Source organism: Amblyomma maculatum, chromosome 3, assembly GCF_055883805.1.
Source record: "Amblyomma maculatum isolate TAMU_Amacu chromosome 3, ASM5588380v1, whole genome shotgun sequence".
In the NCBI taxonomy this organism is placed as follows: domain Eukaryota; kingdom Metazoa; phylum Arthropoda; class Arachnida; order Ixodida; family Ixodidae; genus Amblyomma; species Amblyomma maculatum.
The window spans coordinates 133206718-133234598 of record NC_139346.1 but is presented as its reverse complement, the minus strand read 5'-3'; the positions used below and the strand labels follow the sequence as shown (position 1 = coordinate 133234598).

Sequence of the window (27881 nt, the reverse complement as noted above, 5' to 3'; positions counted from 1 at the left end):
GCGATAACAGTTTAGCGCCTACCAATCATTATTTGGTATAATACTTCATACAAGTTTTTCAACCATGCATGACTTCATGGTGTAACATATTTCATACTTAGTTGCAATTAACAAAAAAAGCGATGATTAATTGAAAAGTACAATTAGCTAGTCCAGCGCAATTATACTCTGCATGGCAGAGTATAATTGTGTTCCACTTTTCGAACAGTGCGTCATTCTAAAATGTTACCCTGAAAAACATACGAGGGAAATCTTTGAAGCTGTTATCATTGTCCGCAAAGGGGCTTCATGCGCAAGCATACCTTCTGTATCATTGTCGCGCCATTAGCTTGCATAAACTTTTAATGATGAGCATGGCAGTTCTTTCTGCTGACGTCGTGGCCCTTCTACTTTTTCCTTCCCGCGCATCTGTAGCACAGTGCATTCATATGCTCACGCTTTGATTGGTTTGGTTTGGTTTGTGGGGTTTAACGTCCCAAAGCGACGGGACGCCGTAGTGCAGGACTCCGGAAATTTCGACCACCTGGGGTTCGTTAACGTGCACTGACATCGCACAGCACATCGGCGCCTTGCTTTTCGCCTCCATCGAAAAGCGGCCGCCGAGGCTGGGATTCGATCCCGCGTCCTTGGGAACAGTAGTCGAACGCCGTAACCACGGCGCCACCCCGGCGGGACGCTCGCGCTTTGAATACATTCAGTTGTTAGTCGGCGCTCGTGTTATCTACAGCCCCGTCGCGACTCCTGCGCTATTTTTTCTACCATGGCATAACGTTAGTAAAGTAGAAACAAAAATTTAATAAATAGAATGGTTGTATAGTTAACTGATGTAAAACAATAATCAAGATATAGGGGCAAAAAACGAACATGATAGCAACTGCTACACCCCGCTTCTAAGGGGATGCTCCTATATTCCGTCCGTCCGTCCGTCCGTCCGTCCGTCCGTCCCTCCCTCCCTCCCTGCCTCCCTCCCTCCCTCCCTCCCTCCCTCCCTCCCTCCCTCCCTCCCTCCCTTCCTCCATCCATCCATCCATCCATCCATCCATCCATCCATCCATCCATCCATCCATCCATCCATCCATCCATCCATCAACCGTCCGTCCCTCCCTCCCTCCCTCCCTCCCTCCCTCCCTCCCTCCCTCCCTCCCTCCCTCCCTCCCTCCCTCCATCCATCCATCCATCCATCCATCAACCGTCCGTCCGTCCGTCCGTCCGTCCATCCATCCATCCATCCATCCATCCATCCATCCATCCATCCATCCATCCATCCATCCATCCATCCATCCATCCATCCATCCATCCATCCATCCATCCATCCATCCATCCATCCATCCATCCATCCATCCATCCATCCTTAGTGGCGCTCCCAGCCTCCTTGGGGCCCTCTTGGCAGTGCAAGTCTCCTGCCACCCATGCACAGTTTTTGTTTTAAAATACGGATCTAGGCACTTTAATACACACCATCTCCACTTGCAGCGACGTCGCGTGCCCAAAATTTTTGCAGAAATATAATTCTTAGAGCCATTCTAAATTGTACTGTGTGGTGATTCATACGAATTCCCTGCCCTATTATAACGGCAACGCGCGATTAATACGCGAGATTATGCGTGCTGTTAGGGAGGACAGCCAGGAAAGGGTACACTAACCACACCTCACTGCCTCCCAGACTCCTGCAGCGAAACCGCGCGGGTGTCCCTCTCTCCTCCCGGCCTATCCGGGAACCCTCTCCCTGGTTCGAGCAGCGGAGAGAGCCTGTCAAAACTCGTTCGGGGTTTTTGGGCGGTTGAGTGCGCACGGGCGCGATTAATGACTTCCGCCGGGGAGACTACCGCCGTCATCAAGAATCGGCCGGTCATCGCACGTACTTACCGCTGCGGGTCGTGAGCGCGAAGCCACGCCAGGTGAGCAGAACACTCCTTTCATTTCCTTGCGTGTGCTACCCGGCCCTTTTGATGGGTTTTCATTTCACCCCCGTACGTTCGCTCGTTACGGCTGTTGCATTTGAGTGCTGCCTTGCCATGTACTCGGTCATAATAAAGCCTGTTCGAGTACGTAACTCGGTGTTTGTCCCCTATGACCCGAATGCCAATGGCGACTTTTCGCACCACGGATTGGGGGCCACAGCTCTGTCTGTTAGGGCTGGCAAGCCGGTGCTAGAAGGCGACTGCAGCGTCTATACCCACTTGGCGCATTATCCTCGAGAATAACCCCCATAACCTCGAGAACAAATGTTGGAAACAATGGGTTGCCTTTATTTGCACACTCATAGTGGCTAGTTGCAACTAAGTTCGCAAAAAAAAAATGGCGTAGTCAGAAACAAGTGGCCAGGGAGTCACAAACATTTGTTCAAAAAGGGCTCAATGTTGACGATAAATGTTTTCCGATTTTTCGCAAAGTAGTTACGAACGACAACCGTGACTGAAAAAAAGGGAGGGGCAAATTAACAGCGCAAAAAAAAAAAAAAAAAAACGAGGACGAAGGAAACCACGCAAACACAGGCCAATCGAGCGCTGGACAATTGTTCAGGCAGTAGTATTACAGTGCACACGGATTCACGAACATCTCCCTGGATGTCTGCGCGACTTCAAGGGCGGCAGGATTACCCAATGAAATCAGGGTATTGGGATCAAAAATGCCGCCCAGATGCTCGTGAGGGTATCCGTTTCATGTGATTGGCTGAAAGTTGTCATGGTGCCTTGGGACAGTTTGCCCACAGAGAAAGCGGACTTCCCGAAATTTTCCATAATTTGCGAGACATCCAAAGGAAACCTGGGACATGTCTCGACACTTCGATCTATAACGGTATTCGGCTGCTGAACCCGATCCAGCGCCTTCTTCAGCACCGCGCTCGTTCCTACAGTCCTAACATGGTCGCTCAATGGAAACGTTTCCACTAACTGGCAGTGGTACTGAAATTGTCCATCTGTTTCACTCGGAGATGGTGTGGTGGCACTAGCCTATTATCCAACCTCCGAAGTTTTCTTTTTTATAGCATTGCCGCTTGTAAATAATGATAATGCAACGTTATTTCATGACTGTTGAAAACACGTCCGTCTTTTTAAAGGGCGTATATCTGAGAGGATAGTTTGCAGTCGTAGGTGCAAGGGACAGTAATCTATTATTGAGTTTGGGGAACAGAACAGGAGAGGGACAGGCGGCCACGCAGACCCCTCACGCTGCAGGTGCATCCTGCATCGGCATCAACATCAGCCGCGTTTGGATGATGGCGAACTGCCACTGTGGGTCATGTGCTGTGCGATGACAATGTACTCTGTGATAACAGGAAATTTGTTGAATATCTAGTCTTAGCAGACCGCGGAGATTTTTCCCGTATACTAGCTCTGTGGGAGCAAATCCAGTCCGTTCATGTGGCACAGTGCGTAAGGCGAAAAGCGAGCGTGGAGTTGAACTGTGCCAGTGTGTCTTTCTCTCCGAGCAGATAACTCTCAGCGTACTTTCTTGAGCACGATAGCGAGGTGTCGGGCTAGTTGGTAATGCATATCTAAATAACAGCGCTGGGAATGAGACGAAGTACGACACAGGCGCTGAGTAACAACTGTTGGTAGTCAGCGGCTGTGCATGTGTTTCTTCTTTGCTTTTTGTGTTTCGTCTAGTTACCAGCGCTGTTATTTAAATTTATCGAGCACTGCTTGTCATATTTCCAAACTATTACTCTGTGGATATAAGCAGGGCTATGTTGAATTCGTATCCTACATTCTTCGAGAAAAGTGGTGGTCAGTGCATTAGTGAATTTCGTACTCTGGTCAATTTCTATTTCCGCAGGGAATTCGACATGCGCAAATACGGCTAAAAGAACATCTACTACCTCCCCCGATGTCGCTTCCCTAATTGGTATGACCTCAGGGAATTTAGTCGCGGGGCACAAAATTGTATATAAATATTTGTTCCCTGATTTTATTCTCGGCAACGGTCCGACAATGTGGACAACAACTCGTTGGAAAGGCTCGGAAATAACCGGTACGCTCACCATTGCAGCCCTCCACACGCGTCTGTGGACTTTCCCACTCTCTGAGAATCGTTCGGACGAAATCCTGAACTTCTCTAAAAAAACCTGGCCAGTAGAACTCTTGAAGAAACTTTGCCTTTGTTTTGTTCATGCTAAGATGCCGAGCCCGAGAATTGCCATGGCAAAGATGTAGCAATTCCCTGCCAATTGACTCATGATTTTTGTATGAATGAACACAAACCCTCAACCATGTGTCTTTAGTAATGACTCTGATCATGACCATGACTCGTGAGGTAATCCACAATGACACACAATCATGACAATGACATAACATACCGTTTATGCACCACATGTCATACACATTCAGACATGGTTACAATTCGACCATCTGACTCAATGTCGCGTGTTATATTTTCCATCTACATTTTCCTTCCATTTGCTGACAGTTTTAGAGGCTTCAGGTGTGTCTAGTAAGTAAATAAGCAACAAAAAAAGTCGCAGCAGTTCACAGTAACGCAAAATTAAACGGAAGCCGTTCGGTAACTGGAATGTAGACATACTGCTTAACTAGTGCACCTCTCTTTCTCCTCACTTCTCTGTAGATTTCTTCAAGCTGTGGTTTCGGTGCCTATACCTAGAGCAAGGCAGCTTTGCAGAACTTCCGTTCCATAAAATCATCGCCGTCAGCAATGAAAAAAAAAAGAAGGGAAACGAGGCGAAAGAAAACGAAACTCGCGAAGCGCAGTGCGAGCAGGGGAACTGAGCTGCTCGCGATTAGTGTCCCGTCAAGGTTGAAACGGTACTACACTGCCACGCTAGCTTGTCGTGGAAGGGAATCGCTCTTGAAGAAAAGAAGCCAATACATTACCTGTTAAACCGTGGTTGAGGCAAAAAAGTGTCTTTGTTCCGTGGTCGGTGGACTGCTTGATTTGTCATAAGCCGGAAACCATAGACCATATTTTTCTTGACTGCTGGGATGCAGTTTTTCTGTGGGATATTTCGCAGAGGGCTTTAAAAAAGAATTTGCCAATTAAACCCTATGGTATACGGTTCCTGCCGGTCCATAATCAAAGGGGTGTGCCATATGACTTATTCATGTTGCTTTGCCTGCACAGTGTTTGGAAAACGAGAATGGGTGTGAGACACGCGGACGTGGATGCTCGCTCCGCGAGGAGTATTTCATTGAGAGCATCAACAACCTGACCGCCATCTATAATACCCAAAGCGAGAAACCTGAATTCTTGCCAGTTTTGAGTGAACTGGCCAACCTAAAGCGTTTTTGAAACTTTGTGAACCCTTACTCTTGCTGGAGCGCTTCGTGGCATTATACTTTGACTTTGCCCCACTGTAAATATTACTGTTAACAGGAAATAGAAAAAAAAAAAAGCCGTCGATAAAAAATTTGTTCGGCTTGTCCTCTCCCAGGTCGACGCCCAAATGAAAACGGCAAAAACACGGTGAAGTTTTTGTATGTTTGTCCTCGAAGCACTGAGCACATTCATCACGTACCACACTTTAGCAGTAAGGAACAGATTACATATAGTGACACGCGAGAACATGGACAACTGCCTTCCTTGCCACGCATCACTCTTTTCCTTGGCCCTCGATGCTTGGTCGTGCCAGTACGGATGCCAATATCACTACCAGTCAAATCATTTTTCTTTAAACTCCACACTAGCACATTATCATTCAAAACATAGATGCACGCTAAAGGCCTGTTCGTCCCTTGGTCAACAAACTGTTTCTTGTGTAATAGACCAGAGACGATAGAACACGTGTTTTTGGACTGTTGGGATGCCATTTTTTTCTGGGATGTGCTTCAGAGAACTTTAAAAAAGAGCTACCTCTAGATGCATATGGCATACAATTTTTACCTTTTCCTAATACAGAGGAGTTTCCCTTTGATACAATATTGCTCCTGGGCCTCCACAGCTTGTGGAAAACCAGAATGCAGTTTAACAATGCAGATATACAAGTCAATCCTGTACGAGAACATTTCATACACAGTGTTGTGCGGTTCAGAGAAGTGCATATGACACTCCCCGAGCAGCCACAATGGATTCATGTGCTTGACAGTTTGGTAAAACTGAAAAAGTTTTAACCCGCCGTGTCACGCGAAAGTGTGCTGGCACGTTTTATTGTTCATCGTCTTGTTTTGAATGTCCAAGTCGGCAATAAAGAAAAAAAAAAAAGCCGTCGATAGCTCAGTTGGTAGAGCGGTGGGCTGTAGAGGTTTCGTGCTATGGACATCCATAGGTCGCTGGTTCGAATCCGGCTCGATGGAGTGCTTTTTTTTCAACTAATTTCACCACTTGTCATAGTTATCCTACTAAAACTTTTATTCGAGTTAGGATTCAACTCACCATTGTCCTCTCTCCATTGACGCTACTGCTACTCTCCCAGTGGGCCTTACTGTCGCATGACAGCGCGCCGTTCGAAGAGGTGAGCGTCGTTCGCTCAATCCCATTTTTAAAAATGGCTCCAATATTGAGTGTGTTTTGATTGCAACCCTGAATGTACCTGAACGGAGAAGGCAGATCCAGTTGTACCGCCTCGTACTTCATGATCATTACACTGTAGCAATATAAACTCAACAGTGAAGATATAGGCAAACGTACTGTGCAGCTATTTTGTGAGGGATATAATGTTTGTGCGAACCATGTCATGAGAAAAGCGGCAGGGTACGTTTTGTTAGGGCGACTTAATTTGTGATTAGTGGTTCGAGCTAGTTCTGTAGCTCTGTGGGAGTGTATTCTGGTGGTCGATGCAACTGTGTACTGAAAATGCAGGAGTAGCGAATTGGCTGTATTTACGCCCCTTACAAATCAGACGAAAGAAATGCAATTTTTAACAAATACAAATATTGTTTGACACCCAACAGCTAATTATCTTTCTATGAGATTTTATTTGCGTATTATCTGCCAGGGACGAATCGAGCGGAGCACTTTTTAGAGATGCAAGCACTATTGTATCAAGCACGGGCAGAGGCATATTATATTCTACTACTTTTGGGTAGCCTCACCATAATATATGTACTTAATGATAGGTTAAAGGACTTCGGCCTGGATGATGTATGTGAGTGTGTAACTAGTACTAAAACTGCTTTGTACACTAATAATTAAAAGTAGCAGTCATGCCCGTTTAGAGGAGTCTATATTCCATTGGAACTTTTGCGTCTTTGTTGTGATGACAATCCAGGTAGAATAGAGGAAGAAGGTGGTTTACACGGTATGAAGGAGCACTGAACAAGGGTAAACGGGGTACGCCTCAGTTCGCAGGTCGAGCTAATGGTCCGACAAGTCCACTTGTCCAGACGAAAACAAGTCAACTTGTAGAAACGTTGGCTCGACCTGCGAACTGCGAAACAAAAACGGGAAGAAACACGTGCGACAGTTTGAAATTCAGGTGGCTGTGCTGTGTAAAAGCAATTGCATACATCCTGTGCATTGGTATGCGTCCATGTCCCTGACAATGAAGCAGGCATCTATTAAGGGTGCAAGGAACGTACACACACCGAGTCGAAAACAGCAGTAACATGCTTCTTCATCATTTAATGAATAACCACCAACATTTTGACCATCATATCGGAAACCAGCTCGCGTGGCACTTGCTGAAAGTGTCTGTAATTTGTAACATTTCACTTCTCTGTTTCTCTTACGTTGCTGAACGCTTGCAATACAGCCGCAGGTTATATTGCGATGCAGTCAAGAAATGCTCGGACACAATACTTTCCCAACATGCCTTTATTGAAATTGCAGGTGAGTGTTTGAAGTGAGCAATCGGTGTTCGAGATTTTGAAACAGAATGACGCAATTACAAATACGTTTGTAGCAAGAAGCTCAATTCTTTCTGCTGAGCACGATGTTTTGCTTCATGGGCTGCATAATGAGGCTTGAAGCGACGCTCTCTAGACTAACTGCGGATTGGCCAGCAGGTGCGCTGCAGCTGAGCCTTTGCATGAGTCGCACGAGGATGTAAAACATGTCCACGTGCGCCAGTTTCTCGCCGGGACAAATACGAGAACCCATGCCAAAAGTGAGCAGTGACTGGGCGTCTTCGCGCAGATGCCCTGTGACTGGATCAAAGAAGCGCTCTGGTCGAAACTCTTCTGGGTCATCCCAGATCTTCGGGTCACGGTTTCCGCCGTAGGCGTTGTACAATATCCCCGTATCCTTGGGTATGAACACTCCGCCTGCGTAAAAACGTACAGGTGTGAGCATAAGGACGTTTTTTTTTGTCTTGCGTTGATAATGACCTTATTTTTATCACTTTTCTAACTCGTAGCACAGTTATAACGTGCGTAGTCTAGTGGATTTTGGTTTTCCTTAAACAACACAATCCTACCATACGGTTCACAATTGAAAAGGATCGCTGTCTGGCTGTACGTTCAAAGCAATCCATGTACGCACTACTCTTTACCAAACGATAAGGCATCAAAAATATTTTGCTGTATGAGTGACGATTGTTCATGGTGTTTTAGTTATCGGTGGTTAAAATGCCTCGTATATACAGTATGTCTTACTGAGCCACAGACGAGAGGTCTCAGTGTCTTATTGTCAACTTCTTAGGTTTAGAAAAGGTGGGTCATGTCAACCATGTAGAATCGATTAATAGCACCTAGCTTTTGTAGAGGGAAAGAAGGCTGTCATTACCGCAACCCCACGCACAGAAACCCAACTAGCCTTTCCTGAACCGCGTAGAAAGGATTAGTAACCAATCTAAGAAGCTTGCTATAACACACGGGTGCCCTTAGAGTCGCTCATAGGAGCCATTAGCCTAAAACTGATTATTGATGTGTCTGGTTTGATATTTAGGGATATTCCCTAAGAATCAGATTTGTAGTAAGGGAGAAATTGCCCATTAGCACGTATCCTAGCAGAGCTATACGACTACAAAAGAAAGCTTCCATACTTGCACAAAATTTTGTAGTTTAGGAAAAAAGTCATCCTGATGAGAGAAACAAACCGGGGACTATAGCCTTATCGTGACGGTCACTATACAACGTGCTAGCTGTGCCGTTCAGCTTAGGTGGCAGTGTGACTGTCCTGGCGAGGCAGTAGACTCAGATTTGAACCCTGGACCACGGTAAATTTACTTACAGAATGAAGTTTATTTGAATGTTGTCACCTTATCGCTGCGGTTGTGTGGATGTTAATGAGCGATTACTCCCTCAGTGTTTATGATTCTGTATAAGCATCACATACCGGAAGTGCATATCCTTATTATTTATGTGCTTGTTGAAGCTTCACTCATTTGAAGTGCAGACGGCTTACGCTGGCGCACTATGAGCACGCCGTGCACCTGGATTTATCGTGCGACAATACGTGTTATATATCGCAGCTCTAAGAAACGCTCAGCTTCGAGCCCCGCCGTGATGGTGTAATAGTTAGGGCGCTCGATACGGTGCCCAAGGATGCGGGATCAAATCTCGGCTGCGGATGGCGCCGGAATTTGAAAATAAGGCGGCCGTGTGCTGTGCGATGTCAGTGCACGTTAAAGAACCTCAAGTGGTAGACATTTCCGGAGCCCTTCACTACGGTGTCTCTCATAGTCTGAGTCGCTTTGGGACGTTAAACCCTATAAACCAAACCAAACTTATAAACGCTCTGCGATGGCGGTAGCCTTGGTGGCCGAACTTACGTTTGCTGCTAGAGTACGAATTACGGCCAGTGTGATCAAATTTACTTAAGTCTTAGCAGTACCGCAAGACCAAGTACTTTGCTCTCTGCGTGACACTTGCATGTGACCTCTCGACTCTGTAAGCCGAAATTTTAGCCGCACCTCCAAAAACGTAAGCGAAAGGGTAGAGACTTTTGCCATTTCCTTAGGCTTATCAACCGCCTTCCACGATGGCCACCTGATAAAATTGCATTATCAGCATAATAATCATCATCATCATCATCATCATCATCATCATCACCATCGTCGTCGTCGTCGTCGTCATCATCATCATCAGCCTGACTGTGCCCACTGCGGGGCGAAGGCCTCTCTCATATTTCTCCACTTTACCCGGTTCTGTGCTAGCTGCATCCACTTGACCCCTGCGAACTTCCTAATCTCATCCGCCCACCTAACTTTCTGCCGCCCCCTGCTACGCTTTCCTTCCCTTGGAATTCAGTTTGTTACCCTCAGCGACCATGGGTTATCCTCTCTTCGCACTACATGTCCTGCCCATGTCCATTTCTTCTTCTTAATTTCTACTAGAATGTCGGTAACTTGAGTTATTTCTCTGACCCACTCTGCACGCTTTCTATCTCTTAATGTTACCCCTACCATTTTTCGTTCCATAGCCCTCTGGGTTGTCCTCAACTTAAGTAGAACTCTCTTGGTTAGCCTCCACGTTTCAGCCCCATAGGTGAGTACAGGCAAGATGCAACTGTTGTATACTTTCCTCTTGAGCGATACCGGTAATCTGCTAGTCATAATCTGCGAGTGCTTGCCAAATGCGCTCCATCCCAATCTTATTCTTCTTGTTATTTCCTTTTCATGGTCCGGATCTGCGGTTACTACCTGTCTTAAGTAGACATATTCGCCTACTACTTCCAGTATTTCGCTACCTAATGTAAACTGCTGTTCCTTCCCAAGGCTGTTGAACATTACCTTAGTCTTCTGCATATTGATTTTCAAGCCTACCTTTCTACTTTTCCTGTCTAGGTCATCAATCATTATTTGCAGTTCATCCCCCGAATTGCTTAGCAAGGCAATGTAATCAGCAAATCGCAAATTACTGAGGTATTCTCCATCTACCCTTATCCCTAACTGCTCCCATTCCAAGTCTCTGAATACTTCCTCTAAACAAGCTGTGAATAGTACTGGGGAGATTGTGTCTCCTTGCCTAACACCTTTCTTTATGGGAATTTTGTTACTTTATTTATGCAGAACTATGTTTGCTGTGCAGCCACTATATATATCTTCCAGCACTTTCTCGTACGGCTCGTCTACCCCCTGATTTCGCAACGCCTGCATCACCGCCGAGGTTTCAACTGAGTCAAATGCTTTTTCGTAATCAATGAATGCTATGTATAAGGGCTGGTTATATTCCGAGCATTTTTCTATCACTTGATTGATGGTATGGATATGATCGATAGTAGAGTACCGTTTCCGAAACCTTGCTTGATCCTTTGCTTGATTGCAGTCTAAGGTTGTCCTGATTCTATTAGCGATTACCTTAGTAAATACCTTATACGTAACAGACAGTAAGCTGATTGGTCTGTAATTTTTAAGGTCCTTAGAGTTCCCTTTCTTGTGAATGAGGATAATGTTTGCATTCTTCCATGGTTCCGGTACCGTCGATGACACCAGGCACTGCGTATACAGGGTGGCTAGTTTTTCTAGCACGATATCCCCCCGTCCTTCAGCAAATCTGTAGTTATCTCATCCTCTCCAGCTGATTTCCCCCTTTTCATAGTTTCTAGTGCTTTCTTGACCTCGTCCTTCGTCACTGGTGGAACGTCTGACTGTTTTTCCCTACCGCCAATCTCATTACGGTCCTGACTACTTTGGCTACTGTAGAGATCTGTATAGAACTCCTCGGCTACTTTGACTATCTTTTCCATATTATCTTTTCCGCCTTGTCCCTTATCGCATACATCTGGTTTTTGCCTATGCCCAATTTCTTCTTTACCGCTTTAAGGCTTCCCCCGTTCTTTACAGCATGCTCAATGTTCTTCATGCTATACTTCCTTATATCGGCCACCTTGCGCTTATTGATTAACTTTAATATTTCGGCCAATTCGATCTGGTCTGTTGGATTGGAAGCTTTCATACTCTGGCGTTTCTTAATAAAATCTTTCGTCTCCTTAGACTGCTTACCGGTATCCTCTCTAACTATCCTACCGCCTACTTCTACCGCGCACTCAGTAATGATATCTCTGAAATTATTGTTCCTTGCCTCTAGGGTAATGTCGCCATCCTCAGTTAGAGCTGAATACCTATTCTGTAGCGAGATCCTGAACTATTCTGCCCTCCCCCTCACCGCTAATTCGCTGATGGATTTCTTTCTTACTAATCTGTTGCGTTCCTTCTTCAGATTTAGGCTAATTCGGGACCTCACCATCCTGTGTTCACTGCATCGCACTTTCCCGATTACCTCTACATCTTGCATAATGGCGGGGGTTGAACACATTATGAAGTCGATTTCATTTTTAGTCTCTCCGTTAGGACTTATGTCCATTTGCGGTTCTTCCGTTTGCTGAAGAAGGTATTCATGATTCGTAAGTTGTTGCGCTCTGCAAACTCAACTAGTAACTCCCCGTGCTATTCCTGAAATTGCGAAGTCTCTTTAATGTGATCGGTGGTGGCCCAGGTTGCGCATGTATCGGTTCATAAAGATGTGTTTAACCGATGGCTATATGAAGCGATTGAACATGGACTGTGCGATACCTGAACTTAGTACTTTCTGGGATTTGTTTGTTTTTCGTGTAGTTTGAGTCCCAAGTGAGTTCGGTGCTTCGCAGCACTTTTCATTTTCCTCATCTTCTTTGGGGTGCCGAATGAAGTTGCAGAAAACTTTATCATTGAGCCTAACAAAGCTGCAAATTCTCGTTCTTCTGGTAGCTAGCATTAAATCGCTTTTGTCGATATGAAACCAGATGCGTGCTTACCAACTCTGGTGTCCTTGGTCGTCTTGTGAGGAAAGCAGAGCGGGAGGGCAGGGTGGCAGCGAAGCGTCTCCAGAAGGCAGGCCACTGTGAACGGGCACCTAGCTCGGTCTTTGTACGTAGGAGGTGCGCTTCCTGGAAGAGCCATATTATGAATTATTCGCTGACTAAAGTGGTAACCTATACAAAACAAGGTTCGGTAGCTTTTTACGTGCGAAAGGTTTTCTGCGCATCACTGGACGCATCTGACGTGCTTGGAAAACCACCATTACCTACAACATTTCTTTTTTACACATATCATTTCCCTTTATATAAGCGAGCAAAATTTCAATCGTAACAGATAGCTGTTTTCTTTTACTTTCCTCCACCCCACCGGGGTGGTGCAGTAGCAATAAAAAAAAAAAACCGGGGTGGTGCAGTAGTAATAAAAAAAAAAAAAAACCGGGGTGGTGCAGTGGTTAGGGCACTCGACTACTGTTCCCAAGGAAGCGAGATCGAATCTCGGCCGCAGCAGCCGCCTTTGGATGGAGACGACAATCGAGGCGCCCGTGTGCTGTGCGATGTCAGTGCTTTCCGGAGCCCTCCACTACGGCGTCTTCCATAGCCTTAATCACTTTCGGACGTTAAACCCCACAAACCAGACGAAACCTTTCTTCACGAGGCTTTTTTATGGTAGGCCCAATAATGCTTTTGCAGAGCAGCGCTTTCACAAGAGACTTCCTCTGCCGAAAATAATGAAGCCTTTTTCATTACTTCTGAAGGTGGAAACTAAAAAAAAAAAGCTATGTAATCTGTGCTACAACTAGAATATTTCACGCCTGTTGTTCAACGTTTTGATACCGTAGTTACATAAGAAATTACAAGAGAGCTATAGCTGTTAGTAAAGAAACGTTTGCGCACGCTTTTCATGACGCCACTTTTAAGCACCCACATGGCATTAGCGATGACGTTGCGTGCGTGACGTAGGTTCATTAATCAACATTTGTTTTCGGCTTCTCTTTGTATAGGTGAGGGCCTCGCTAATGAAAACGTCGAGGACACTCTATAGCTTTATTGCAAGCATACTTAGACATTTTATGCATGCGGAAAACAACACACACACACACACACACACACACACACACACACACACACACACACACACACACACACACACACACACACACACACACACACACACACACACACACACACACACACACACACACACACACACACACACACACACACACACACACACACACACACACACACACACACACACACACACACACACACACACACACACACACACACACACACACACACACACACACACACACACACACACACACACACACACACACACACACACACACACACACACACACACACACACACACACACACACACACACACACACACACACACACGCACACACAAAGACGCACATACACACACACACACATGCACACACACAAACACACACATACATGCGCGCATACACACACACACACGCACAAAGACGCACATACACACACACAAACACACACACAAAGGCGCACATACACACACAAACACACACACATACATGCGCGCATACACACGCACACACACACACATACACGCACACGCACACAAAGACGCACATATACACACAAACACACACACATACATGCGCGCATACACACACACACGCACGCACGCACGCACGCACGCACGCACGCACACACACACACACACACACACACACACACACACACACACACACACACACACACACACACACACACACACACACACACACACACACACACACACACACACACACACACACACACACACACACACACACACACACACACACACACACACACACACACACACAAACACAAAAAACAAGAACAAGCATGAGGGAAGTAAGAACACGTGCTCGAACGCGAGAAAGTACGTATATTAGACATCCTGCACATTATTCCATCGCGAATATATTGCGCATTCATAAGAGGATAAAATTTCTCTCCGCATGGTACCTTTTTATAAATATTTTCTTCAGAGATGAATGCGTTTGCGTCATGGGGTCTCGCCTGTTCGCATCAAGGATTGACATGGTCTCCTTTTATTCAGTGGAGCCTGAATCTTATAGCTTGCGAGAAACAATAGCTTAAGCGTTTGCAGCTTGGGAATCATTAGAACACAACACAACCAAGCTAGCGCTCAAACTTTTCCATAACCTATAGTAATGTAGTCTTAGCATTCCATGCAAAACATACATCTTCAAAACATATACGTGTCCGCCAACCTTGACCGTGACCAAACAGTACCGGAATATAGATGCTTGGCGGGAGCATACAGCAACTCCTTAGGGAGTCTTATCTATACTCCTTCCAAGCGTAAACCTCCGTGAAAGGCTGCCGTGAGCACAGAACAACGGAAAGCCGGTCTATGCAGTGCGTTGCTGAGAAAATTGACGAGCGCGGTAGCAAACCAAGGTCGAAGCGGCCGACGGATAACGCTTTCAAACTATTCATTTTTTATTGCGAAAGCAGTACTACTCTAGGCTTCGAGCCTTCAGCATAGCGCGACGGTAGCCACGTCTTACCCACGTGATGCTGTGACGTCATACCCCACGTGATAATACGGTGTGGGCTGGCAGGAGATGCCAACTTGGGTCTCTTGTTTCACATGGGAGGGTTATGTTAGAATCAGCCTGCTAGGACCCTGGCATTCACGTTACCCCTATAGGCCACTAAGGCACGTTCATACGGCTTGGTTAAAGCGGGGCTTTATATGTGGGCTGAGGAAGAAGAAAAAGAGAAGAAGAAGAATGCTCGGTCATCCGCAGCTAATGCTTTCGCTCAATATTTTGTTCAGCAGCGTTGAACCCTTGTAATGTTTTTTAGCAAACACTACCCGTCAACGGAATCATTTGTCATCCGTTGTGTCGGCTCTCTCATCAAACGAAACGTTCTATACCGCTTTAAACCACTTCACGTCACTTCATCGTTAGGTTTAGGAACTGTTGTCTGTATGGACCTGCAATCTTTCATGTTCCGTGTGTTGTAACAGTGTAGTGAACTTTGTAGTCATTTCTGCACAGTACAATTTGTATGTCTAGAACGTATCTTGAAAACCGAATATATTTAACTCCCGACATCCCTCAATAACTCACCGCAATTTAATATGTTGGCGCACCTGTCGATATCTTCTTTCTCACTGGTCTTTATCTTTATAGGAAACTAAAATGACTGACCGGTACTGTGAATGAGTTCTTTCGACGAAATCTCATTTCTGCTAAAATATTATTCAACTGAGAGATGAAGACGAAAAAACCGACTTTGATCCGATGTACTACACTCGCTTGGTGAACTGTACTCCTCACCTACCGTCTACTGCTCTGTTACACTGTCATTTGTTCAGATGTCTGTCGTGGTGCTTTGTTAAACGCTATTTCATAAAGCATACAACATGTTTTCAGTTTAGAAATATCTTGTTTGAAAAAAAAAAAAAAGCTCCTTCGTGTCCATGTATCAAGTAGTGTGCCCATCTCGCAACCCGGAGGCCTAAGGTTGAAGTCCCATCCCACCTATCTAATGCAATTTCCTCTTCAGCTCGATGATTCCCCTTGGTTATAGGAAGGCTTATGAGAAATGGAGCATCAATCCGAATTTTTCGACTTATGCTTGAATTTATCTGATCCATTTCAGATAATTTCGTCGCGAGGTGGGCGGACGGACAAAGGAATGTGAAAATGTAATCGTTAAATAAATTCCTGCGTTAAAAAATTCAATAAAACGCATATTACCTGCTTTGAGGAGAAGACATCTATCTAGAATGCTCCTCAAGTAGTCACGTGTAGGTCTCAGTGTACCGAATTTTACGACTGCAACTTGGACGCAAATAATTGCAGCCAAGCAGTCTGATAGTTCTCGACGGCGTTTTTTTCTTTTTTTTTTTTCATTCTTGTTTTCTCAGGCCAACCGGGCGAAATTTATTCTTGACACTTTACCAGGTGGCTTTCCCATAAGCGCCTTTGATAGGAAGGATTTTAAGGGAATGATATGCTTGCCGATATTGTCGTCAATTTCTTTTTGGATCATCTCTTGAATCTTGGGTTCTTTGACCATCCTTAGAAACAGCCAGTGCAGTTCCCCAGCGGAAGTATCAGTGGCGCCTGTAAAAGGTATCAAAATCAGTTACCGGACACCAGTTACGTACGCCAGCTTTCGCAAACCACAGCATAGCGGCCCAATGACGCTCATGGTGAACCATTGAGGTGCCGCTTTGGATACCACCGGTAATATGAAGTGACGCATCCAACACTTGCACACGCATCGCACACGCATCCACGCGTGCACGTGTGTTTTGCGTGTGTCTCCATTTATCGTATATGTAAATACCCCCCCCCCCCCCCCTCCTTGCCACTTTATTTAAGAACCAAGATCAAGCAGCTACAAGAAGCGAAAGCATATAGTTTGATAGTCCCTAAAGCATACCCCGTTATGAGGACGAACAATTTCACGTTCACATGTGTATTGATAAACCTTTAACATGCATCATGCTTGAGGAAGTTCGGCGCGAGAAAATTTTTTTACGAATATTGCTTCGTCCTTAACCCTCCCTTTCCACCACCTTCTGCAAGCCAACCCCCCCCCCCCCCCCCCCCCCCCAAAACGTTGTTTATCAAAGCATTGCTGCCAGAAATTATGAGCTCCAAGACTAGATAACTCCCTCCCACAGAACAACAACAACAGCATTACGAAGGGGCGGGGGGTGGGTGCACTGGAATGTATAGAAGGGAAATAAAAGTATAACACAAGAACTCTCGACGCCAGTTGGTGCTTACCACCGAAGATATTCCTGACAAGCTGAACCATGTTGCCTTCTGTCAGGTACTGTGCATCTCCTTTCTCCTCCATAATGGCTTCTTCCCGTGCAGTAAGCATGGCGTGCGTGAAGTTATCCGTGCTTCCTGGTAAAAAAATAAAGAAAAACGAACGACAGATTGATATTGTGAACGGCAAGGAAACTGCGTAGCCTGAAACCCATGGAGTTGGGTAATTGCTGATTCTTGCACAGTGGTTCATATAGATTATTCTGAGAAATGATTTGTCAAGCATTCAGCTGAATGATGGCTTATAATTCCGTTTTTTTTTTTTTCGGCAAACAATGGAAGCTTGATCCGCTGTTGCAGCCTATACATGAGCCAATAGGATAAATGTGACAATTGGAAATCGCACACGATAAAACAAACACAACAATTTGATCTACTTCTCGTCTTGGTAATCAACAGGCAGAAGCGTCATCTTATTATTTGGTCAAACATTTAGGGAGTCCTTCAAAATGGAGTAGATACGTAATAAGGGAGCAATTACTTATTGGCATCCGCCCAAGCGCAGCCATACAGCTACAAAGGAGAGCTATACAGCGTTCTCAGAAGCCGTATTGCGCTTGTGTGGATGTCAATGAGTAATCGCTCCCGTATTCCTCATCTGATTATTTTCCGTGCTCACGATAAATGCTTTAAGTACATTTTATTACTAGATTAGCTCCAAGTAAAGTAACCCTAACACGACAGCCAAAACCGGCGTTACTGACGCAGCATATTACCTGATCTGCGTTGATGAATTGCTCAGTTTTTATTGCTACAATTTTCTTGTTTTAAAGTCACTTAAACAAAGACGGCGGTAACTTTGCCAGCTATCAGAGTAGCTTCAATCGTGACTGTTCTCCCACCACTTGGCAACAGAGTGTTAAGGAGTAAAATAAATAATAAAAGCTAAGCTTCCAAGCGATCACGAAATTCGTGAACGCGAGGAGCCTCCTGACGTCTACCGAGTGCCTCCAAAGGCAGCCCTGAAACAGAGCCGCTTTTTATGAACGTTCTGCTAGGTGTTCGTTATTTTGACCTACTTCGACCTACTCCTTAATGGGTAAGCTGTGTGGAATTCCAGGATCATGGCAAAAAGTGCCATCTGGTTTTATGTTACACTGGTTACTAACATCCTTTCGCTGGAATTACGCCAATCACGACGCTCTTCCAGGTACCAGTCATCAATTTTAGTCTATTAATTTCTTGCGTACAAAACCAGACAGACATAGCTCGTCTTATCACTTCTTAAGACGAATGTCTTGAGGTTAGTTGGCGAAGACATTCAGGACACCTGAAAGGGCATTGTGAGTGTACACCGAAAAGGATGGGATTGCAGATAGGTGAGCACGCACCTGGAACATAAGTCCCTTTTGCTCTGGTGAACAGGCGACGAAATATTTCCGTGAGCTCGCGGCAGAGTGACTCTAACTTCTTTTCTCTCCGGCGATACAGAACTGCCAGCAAGGGTGTTACATCACTTGGCAAGCCATTGCGAAAAAGCTTGTGAAACTCGTCGTCGATCTCTTCCAGCCGTTGGATATCCTTGCCGTCATCGTCCGTGCTGTGCAAAGAACATTCTTCAGTTACGGAATCATTTGTTCTGCGGCTGCAGTAGCGTAGTTCAGAAGATCGTAGCTAGAATATGCGGTTGCCTGCCAATGCTGCAAATGCGGTGTAAGGCCGCGTTTGCTCTGGAGGCGCCAGGTCCTCCTTTCATTTTTTTGCTGTTAAACGTATTTCTGAATTTGAATTCATATTAAATAAAGAGCCACAAAACATGCTTCGTTTGTCCTTTTTTTATTCGGAAATAGAACTCCTGAACCCGACGCAAACTTAGCACGTTGCAGCACATTCACTACATCGAAGCTGTGCATCGAGAAAGAAAAAAAGATCAACTAAAGCATTTTTATAGGCGCTTTTCTTTCAGCTTTGTTTTTTTAGTTACTCCCCACAATGGACACTGACGAGTAGGCCGTTCTACTGCTGAGCCCGATGAAATGGGTTCGATTTGGATGGAGGCGAAACACAGGGTTCTCGTGTAACGTGCGACGTCAGCGCACGTTAAAGACCTACATGCGTAGTCCACCACTACGGAGGCTCTAAATGCTGACGTCGTTTTCTGCCGTTAAACCCCACGTACCATATAAGATAGCACTTAACTTATCAAACAACCTGAGCGATGTAATGATGGAAATGAGACAGAGAGAGTTTCTGACACCTTACAAGACTAAAACCCCTCAATGAACTTATTGTAGCGCCATCTCCTCTCTCCTCCTCGGGCGCCGCAGCTCCTACTCTCGCGTTTCGACCGTGGCTCCATCTACGCGGTTCCCGGCTCGCGCACGCTCTCCGGCGCAGGCGCCGGGTCTCAGCAGAGCATTTCAGCCTGCATTTTGGCGCAGTGTGTTCACGTTTAAATATTGTTCGCTGCTGAAACATCAATACAGAATGTCGACATAGATTTTCCGCTGAAATAGTTTCAGCCGTTAGTTTCTTACACCACATGCACGCGATTTCGGAGTCGGTTAAACTCGCCTTCACTTCCGTGTGTCCGTAGCTCGTCACCCGTTGGCCAAACTAAGCGGTATGATTTTGAAGAATTGTAACTCGGCGGCAGACGAGAACAATTCAGCAACAGTCTGTGTATGGTTTCTTTACAGCTTTGACTGTCTTGTGAGCTGCCGATAAACTTGGGAAGCGTGGCAGCTGTTGTCTTCCATGTGTTTCCAACTTCATCTACAGATCTATCAGCGCTTGCATGCGTGGCGTGCGATATCGAGAACTAGCGCACTAAACAAAAGCAAAGTACCAAATATGTGGCTTTATCCGGTCACCTAAGAGCCGTCACTGTTTCATAAAATGCGGCGACACACTCAAAACATGCAGTTAGCTTACATTAACGACAAAGACAATGCCCCAGAAAGCATGGCTGAGTAGCTCAAAACCAAGGACTTTATTCTATACTTAATCGATGTGTAACGCGAGAAGTGTAAAAAAAAAAAAAAGACAATGACACGCGAGCATACGGCCCTTGGCAAGAGGAAAAAATGAACGGATCCGTAAAGAGTGTGTGGCGGCATATTAGGTTAGAGATGAGCAGTTTGTCACTTAGCTCACAGAGCCGCGACCGTAGTGTTGAGTTGAAGTCCGCCAGGCCGATTCGGTGCAGCGAAAGATTCCTGTGCGCCGCATCTCGATTTTCGGACGGTATTATAAACAACCGATCTCTACGAAAGCTTTCTCACATAATTCATACATCCCCATTATTAGAAGAACAACAGAAGTCGGGAAGCCGAAGGTCTTAAGGCTAGCATAAATGTATCCATGTTTCTGGTAATCAAAGGCTTTCTCTGCCTGAAAAACATGAGAAATTCTTGCGCTGATTTAATACTCCCCATGAAAACAATATACTGCAAATCTCCTTATACATCTCCTTAATTATAAGAGGGAAGCGACGACATTCAGGGTAGCATAAATGTATCGATGTTCCTAAGAAAGTGTTACAAGGAGGATGCTCTGGTGTCAGGCGTAGTGCCCTTCCCCTCAAAAACACTAGGTGGAGTTCCTAGTACGGGACCCCAGTGGCTTTCGCTGCCGCCATTGCTCGTTTGACCAATGCCTTTTGGGCTTTCAGACCGGAGCAGGCGAGTAGCGTCGCTTTCCAGTCCTCCCGGGTAGGGTTTGGGTTAGGTGTAAAGGCAGGGTTGGAGGGGCACGCCGACACCATAGAGGTCCGAGGACATTTCCCCACAGTGCGGGAACTCCCCGGAGAACGCAGTTTTAAAGTAGCGCCCGGCACATCATGGTGTTCGTAAGGAGGCGAAGAAACACGCATTCCTCCGCTCTCGTTAATCCTTTACACGGGTGGAGGTAAATATTAAGTCGGCTTTGGTACAGCTGAGTAATTTGCCTGAAATTAGCGATGTTTACATGGGCCCGACAGGAGCAAGTTGAGTTACCAGGTCAAAAACCGGTTACCGTGTTCATGTAAAGCCCGTCGGGTCGGGTCGAGCAGACGGCGGGTCGAGTCCAGACAACTCCCGCGCAGTGGGTGGGTTGACTGGACTCGATCCCGCTGCAGGAAGCATGTAAACGCTGTCGGGTTGAGTCGGGACACAATAGGAGAGGAGAACGGTACGTAAAATGCTAGAGATGCGCGGGTGAAAACCCTGAATCGAGTGCCGTCTGCAAGTTCTTCGTCTCGACGCGAGGTGCCGCTGTAATCGCCGTTCATCCAGAGCCAGTTCTGCGCTCATCGGGTGGGGTTCATGTAAACCCGGTAGGAAGGAGTTCACTCAAGTCAACTCCCCAACTCTACCCTCCTCTGTCGGGTCCATGTAAACAGGGCTAATGTAGGCTGGTGTGAATTCTTCCTCTGAGGAGGAGGGGGACCAGGTTTCCCTGTTAGAAAGCGCGCGTGTGGTGGCATCTGCTGCTTCGTTTACCTCTTAGTCCCGAGTGGGCCGGAGCCGAAGCTATGAAACGGCTGTTTTGCAGTAGTCGGTAGGCCAGGTCCGAGCCATTTTATAGTATCCGGTAGGCCACCTCGTGGCAAAGTAAAAATCTCCCCTCGCTAAATGAAAATTGGACCCCCTGGCAATATTTGACGTTCACGGTATCCTGATGATGTTAGGAATACAGTAGAAGAAATTTCAAGAGGGCTCGACTTAATGCGCCGCAATAATTAGCGAAACGTGACGGAGCCGATGTGGCATGCGTATACGCTCGCAGTCGCAGCGCATAGCGGAATCCAATGAAACGGCAGACGCCGCCGCCCGCGCGCTCACTCTCCGGGCCACGCCTTCAGACCCTTTTAATACTGATCCCGAACCCAATCCGGCTCTCCCTTTTCGAGAACTTACTGAATTATTTCGTAAGGGCCTTACAAAGGTGAAGGAACGCACACTCCTCCGCCTTTACACCAAAACGCTGCTGCGCCCGGCACTTTTAAAACACTTTGATCCTCCCTGTACAGGAAAATGACTGCACTGTGCGGAGAAGTCTTCGGACATCTTCCACATTGTGTGGGCATGCCAGTCAACCCCTAACCTCGCCCCCAAACCCAACCCCACCCGGGAGGACTGGGAGGCAACCTTGCTCGGCTGCTCCGACCTGGCAATCCGGAAGGCCCTGGTCCACCGAGCCCGAGCCGCGGCGTTCGCCAATGGGCTCCTGTAATAAGGAGCCCACCTAGTGATTGCGAGAGGTCGCCCCGGCTACCTCAGTCTTCCTTCCTGCAATAAAGTTTTTCACACACACACGCCCCACAGCGACACACTGTTAAGAAGGCCTTTGGCTTCAGGGTAACTTTTATCAAACGGGGTTCTTCAAATCGCGCTGAAATCGCTCAGGACATGGGCATGTCATTCGGCTGGCTTTAAAACATTTTATTCTCATACTGATGTTTGGCCTATACTTTGCATCACGGTCACAGCGCGGAATAAATTGATGCGCTTCCTGGGTGCTTCGAGTGGCTATCTATGGCTATTGTGAACAGATGCTCCTTGCCTGTTATCATTAATTTTCTTCGCATAAATCTTTGTGCTTTGATGATGCTCTTTAGTTCAACTCCATGGTTACTTCCAGGATTTTTTCACTGTTTAATGGAAATTTTCATAAACATTCAAAGTCTGTTATATATCCCTTGTCTCTCACAATCTGTACTGCCCTTGTACTCGCGCAGCAATTTCTATAACTTATAAAATGGCTACCGCCAATATTTAATAGGAAACATTCAGTTGCGCATACATGTATTACACCTGGTGTGATAGTTCTAGCCGCATAAGTATCACGCTATTGCACACCATTAGAAGAAAGAATAGCTCGTACTTTGTGCCGTAGACCGAGGTTCCTATCAACGTGTAGAGAATGCGGTAGAAAGGCTCCCTAGAATTAATGACCTGCGGGCCGTTCATCAGGGAGTCCACGTAGTTATCGACAACCTCTCTGCACAGTCTCTCCAGGGCCTCGCTGATGGCATACTTCCTGCGGTCACAAGAACAATAATTTTAATTCGAAAGCATTGGAAGCCCCAGTATAAGGGAAATCCATGGCGTCGTAACGCTAACGCCCACTTTCAGAAATCAATTGAATAATTTGAAAACGTGATTGTAATTCGAAATATATATTAGCTCGCTACTGCCTGCAACGGCTTGCTAACAGTGGGCTAATTGAGGAGAACCTCTCTCTTTCATCGGAACTTTGAGATAAAGGTCATTAGAGGTGAAAGGCCTTTGAGAAACCGGGTGTTCAAGTACTTTGGCGATTCAGTGCTTGCGCATTAGTACCAAGAAGGTAACCAAATGGTTCTCAGCAAATATATACACTTTGACATTTGCCGAGTGACTCAGAACATGCCGCCTACAACTCTCTTCATGAAAGCGATTATATATAGTAGAGTCGCCATCAAAAACGAAGGTTGCACTAAGTTTTCGGGACGGGTCGGTGTTCTGTTTTTGTAAAAACACATTAACTGGTATTTACTTTTACACTATGCCATGCAGATCTCATTCTGCTGAAAGCCCGAGGTCGCAGTCGTCCTATGGCTGTCGCAAAACTCTTGATTGGTCGGCAAGGTCATGACGTTAAACCACAAATAACTTCGCGTGGGAAATTCAGACACCCCATATTCAGGTAAAGCTAATGAATTGAAGGAGAGTCCAAATAGAGCCAACATTGGCGAGGTTGTTTCTGTAATGGTGGTATTTCAAAAGATAAAACTAATTCAAATAAATATTGGCCCTGGCTTAAACCGGTTTTAGTGCGAAAGTAGGGGCTTTCTTTTTGTCTTGTTTTAAATCGATGTAACTGCTGTTTTCTACATGATACTTATCTGATATGAACTTTATGTTGTTATGGGCCTGGTGTTCTGTAGTTTGAGCTGTACATTTGGCGCCGTCTTGGAGCACTCGTGTCAAATGGCTATTGTTTTACCATGGCTTCCGCAATCATCTCAGGTGAAAAGGCGCGCATGATCGCAGAGGCCACGAATTTAACCCTACTTATGGCGTCATCTAGAAGCCGCCGCGTCGCATTGCAGAGCTTTAACCGCCCCTGTAGTGAAAGTGCAACAATAGGTAATGGCCAGTCAGTGGAATGTCATAGACAGCATCACTCTCACTTTCTCTCTCTTTGAGCTGGCAAACTTGAAAAAACAGTCAGGGAAAATCGCGAGTTGGAGTCGCTGTACCTCTGAATTACCCACGCGGGGCCAAGTGGTCGTAATGTCACGAAGCAGCGTAGCCAATCAGAGCGATGGCACGAACAAGATCGCACGAGAGTCTTGGTTGGATGGCGGTGTACGTATGAGCGGTTTTGCGTTAAAATAAATTTGCCGCCATTGAATTTGGAACTAGCGCCCTCTGCACGCCAGGTGAGCGAGCAACTCATAGGCCAGAAGAGTCGATGACATCAAGCGCGTTAGTGGGGCACCTAGTGAACGCATGATCATGCGACTTACTAATGTGCGCCTGGGATGTGTACTGATGTTACAGAAATAAATTTGTTTAGGCGGTAAATAACCTAATAAAAAAAACGGTTTAAAGACTTCCGGACTTTTCTGAATAGTGAGTGTTGAAGGTTCTCTCATGTCTACTTTTAAGACGAAGCTTAAGCGTTCTCCTTTGTTTTTTTTTAATGTAATGCAGTAAGCGCTGCACATAAATGCGCTAGGCGAAGAAACATTATCTGTGGACAGGAGGTGAAAGGTAAATAAACCATTCTATTGGTGATTTTAACAATTTCTCTAGTCCGAGCGAGGTAAGTTGCACCACTGGGATGCAAAACATTTTTGCCCTCTTTCAGTTCAATTATATAGCGCCGGAAAAGCAGAAAAAGCCTTCACTGGCGCGTCGGGCAACCAGCGCGAACGATCGAAAAATGGGGCCTCATGCTAGAGAAATCAAACAAAAACAATAAATCCTGTTATTTATGCCTAATACGGCGGTGACATGCAGAACGAGTTCAGCTGTCGAAGGCAATTTGAAGGTGCGATCTCTGCTACTTCGAGTTAACTGTGATGTGGAAAAGTCACCGGGCTCAATAATGACGATGGGTTTATGAAACCGAGCAGTAACGCCTTATCTGACTGCCTTCGTATTTTGCCGCAGCATTTGCAGCCGTTAATTAGTAGCACAAATTAATTTCTAAATTTTGATTTTCCGCTCTCTTTTACACCAATATGTCTGTGCCAATAAATATCGAGTAAAATCGTCATAATAAAAAAAGTCCGTGTTATCGTCTTAAGTCAATGCAACCGATAGGTTCCTTGCACATGACACGGCGGAACTATTTAGGATGGATTATAATATATGGTCATAGCTTCCTATGATATGGCTAACTGAATTCTTGAAGTGGTTCTCACCCATATCAATCCCCGCAACATCAGAGCATGTAAATGTCGCCGGTCTAATTAATATTCAGATGGGCCAGAGACGTACACGCTTGCGATCACGGTCACTGAGTGAACAACATCCACCCGTAAGCTTCCCACGTCCAGGGCGTGGTGAAAGAGCGTCCCTAACCCAACTAAGCTTGTTTCCAGGCCGCTTCTCGGTTGAATAGAGCATCCTCATTTATAGATATGGGAATGCGCACGACCAAACCAGCTTTTTTCCGTCTACCTTACCCCTTTAACTAAAGCACATCACTTCATTGTTCGTGCGAGCACAAATGAAACCTTGACATTTTTAAGGCGAAAGACTACATTGCCTGAATGTTGTCGTCAGCAAGTGTCACGCTTTGGCGGCGGCTTTGATTGGCCGAGACGGGATGACATCATGGAGGCCTCGACCAAGAGCACCACCACAATACGCGCGAATGCATGCCTATGGACATATGCCAATCAATGAATAATTTCTAATGAATGCCTAATTAAGTATTTACCCACTAATTACTACATAATCACCAATGAGAGGCGAATTAATTATAGCTAATTACTCAATAATTATAATTACTAATCAGTGATAATATTACTTACTAATTAATACCACGCACCCGGTAAAACCAACCACACAACAGTAAACGTAGAACAACTGCGAAAATACAAGGAGCGCGATCTCGTCGCTGCCAAGCAGTGTTCACTGAATAAATGCACTCGTAGAATATGAAAAAGTAGTCGCTCGCTTTACTCGTAGCAGAATTCATCGCTACATGCGCAACAGTCGCGTAGCAGAATGCAGCACTCGGGCTTTCGCCTTTCATGACTTAGTCGCCAAAGTGTCCTCGAATTTGTTTTTTTCTAACGCACCGTAGGCAACGCGACTTTCGAGCGACAGCGAAATTGAATCATAGTAGCGCACATGGTGCTGCCCCGCAATTTCAAAAGTCTGAAAATTCCGCAGGTTCGTTACTTTGCGTTTAGCTGCAAACCATTCATACAGATAAGCCCGGAAATTTAGCCTCATGTTCACCCTGAGATTCACCGCAGCTTCTGCACGATGCTCCGTGCTTAAATGTCTTAGAAGGGACATGGTGTTTGATACGTGACCCGCCCTATTCCATGACCCCGCTATTATACGGAGAGTGGCGCACCTAGCGGCTGCTTCTGTCTCCACATCACTCTTCCGGCTAGCTTCCATGACAATTAGGTAGAAGCGCTGAGGGTCTCTGGTAGCACATCCATATATCAAGTTGTACATAGGAGTTAAATTTGACTCTGCCTTGCCCGTGTCATGAGTGCCCTGTGGACTGAGAAGGGGCGTTGTCTAGCGACGCAATACGAAGTCACGTGATAAAGTGGGTGCAGAGCAATGTCTTTACCGCTTACTTACTATACCGGCGGGAAATGTAAGTTTGGTGAGTCTCTATTGCGTTCCTAATACGAACAAAACGAATACGTAGCTTTATGTCACTACTTACCTCACAGCCATGTGAAACACCTTTCGAAGCGCTTTCCAGCATGGCGTGTAATCTTCGAAGAGAATGTCATGGTCTCCTTGATTTTGCAAGGTACCTGCAAAGTGAGAAAGGATGTCTGATTTCAAATGTCTTATAGAGCATGGGTGTCGCTTTACTTCTGTAATGCCACCTGGCATTCAAAAGTATTTTTATTTTAACTTTCATTTTAAACGCCATTTTGCATTCAAAAGATAATTTCTTTTTTCAAAAGACCACAAGTAGCGCAGCCTTTGAGTTCTGCTTAGGCTATGAACGGGTCTCTGCAACTTTATTTTCAGTCTTCTGAGTCGTCCCGGACAGTAAACTTCAGCGCGGAAAAATGCATCACATTCAGCTGAATAGCAAATTTTGGAAGTAGCAGGACACTGCTGGACTTCGAAGCACGAAACAAGAGAAAAGTGTCGCATCAGCGATGGCACTGGTTCCGGGTGCTTCCCCATGACGCTGATATGCTGGAGGACATAATGCCACTGCTACACGGCAAACGCGATTACCGTCGAGAGATTCCATACTCCCATTTTTAGGTCTTCTGGCGTCACCATCACCCCAATTAAACTTGGAGGCATGT

The 27881-nt window shown here is 45.8% G+C and overlaps 1 protein-coding gene and 1 non-coding gene across 2 annotated transcripts in view; one reads left to right on the top strand and one right to left on the bottom strand.

Annotated features, from left to right (window-relative positions):
• The first annotated feature begins 6157 nt into the window (after nt 1-6157).
• Nucleotides 6158-6248, top strand: TRNAY-GUA (transfer RNA tyrosine (anticodon GUA)). Its single transcript is given in 2 exon segments — nt 6158-6194; nt 6213-6248. It is a non-coding gene; the product is annotated as a tRNA-Tyr (tRNA).
• Nucleotides 6249-7802: 1554 nt separating this feature from the next.
• The window catches only part of LOC146196082 (cytochrome P450 1A1-like), a 42318-nt gene continuing 22239 nt past the window's right edge, over nt 7803-27881 (bottom strand). Inside the window, exons 3-9 of the mRNA XM_084596326.1 lie at nt 27275-27368; nt 23246-23401; nt 18769-18977; nt 17390-17515; nt 16609-16717; nt 12568-12695; nt 7803-8156 (exon numbers count right to left, since the gene is read on the bottom strand). Of these exons, the coding sequence (XP_084452452.1) occupies nt 7804-8156; nt 12568-12695; nt 16609-16717; nt 17390-17515; nt 18769-18977; nt 23246-23401; nt 27275-27368 (1175 nt within the window). The 3' untranslated portion in view covers nt 7803. The remainder of the gene's footprint in view (nt 8157-12567; nt 12696-16608; nt 16718-17389; nt 17516-18768; nt 18978-23245; nt 23402-27274; nt 27369-27881) is intronic.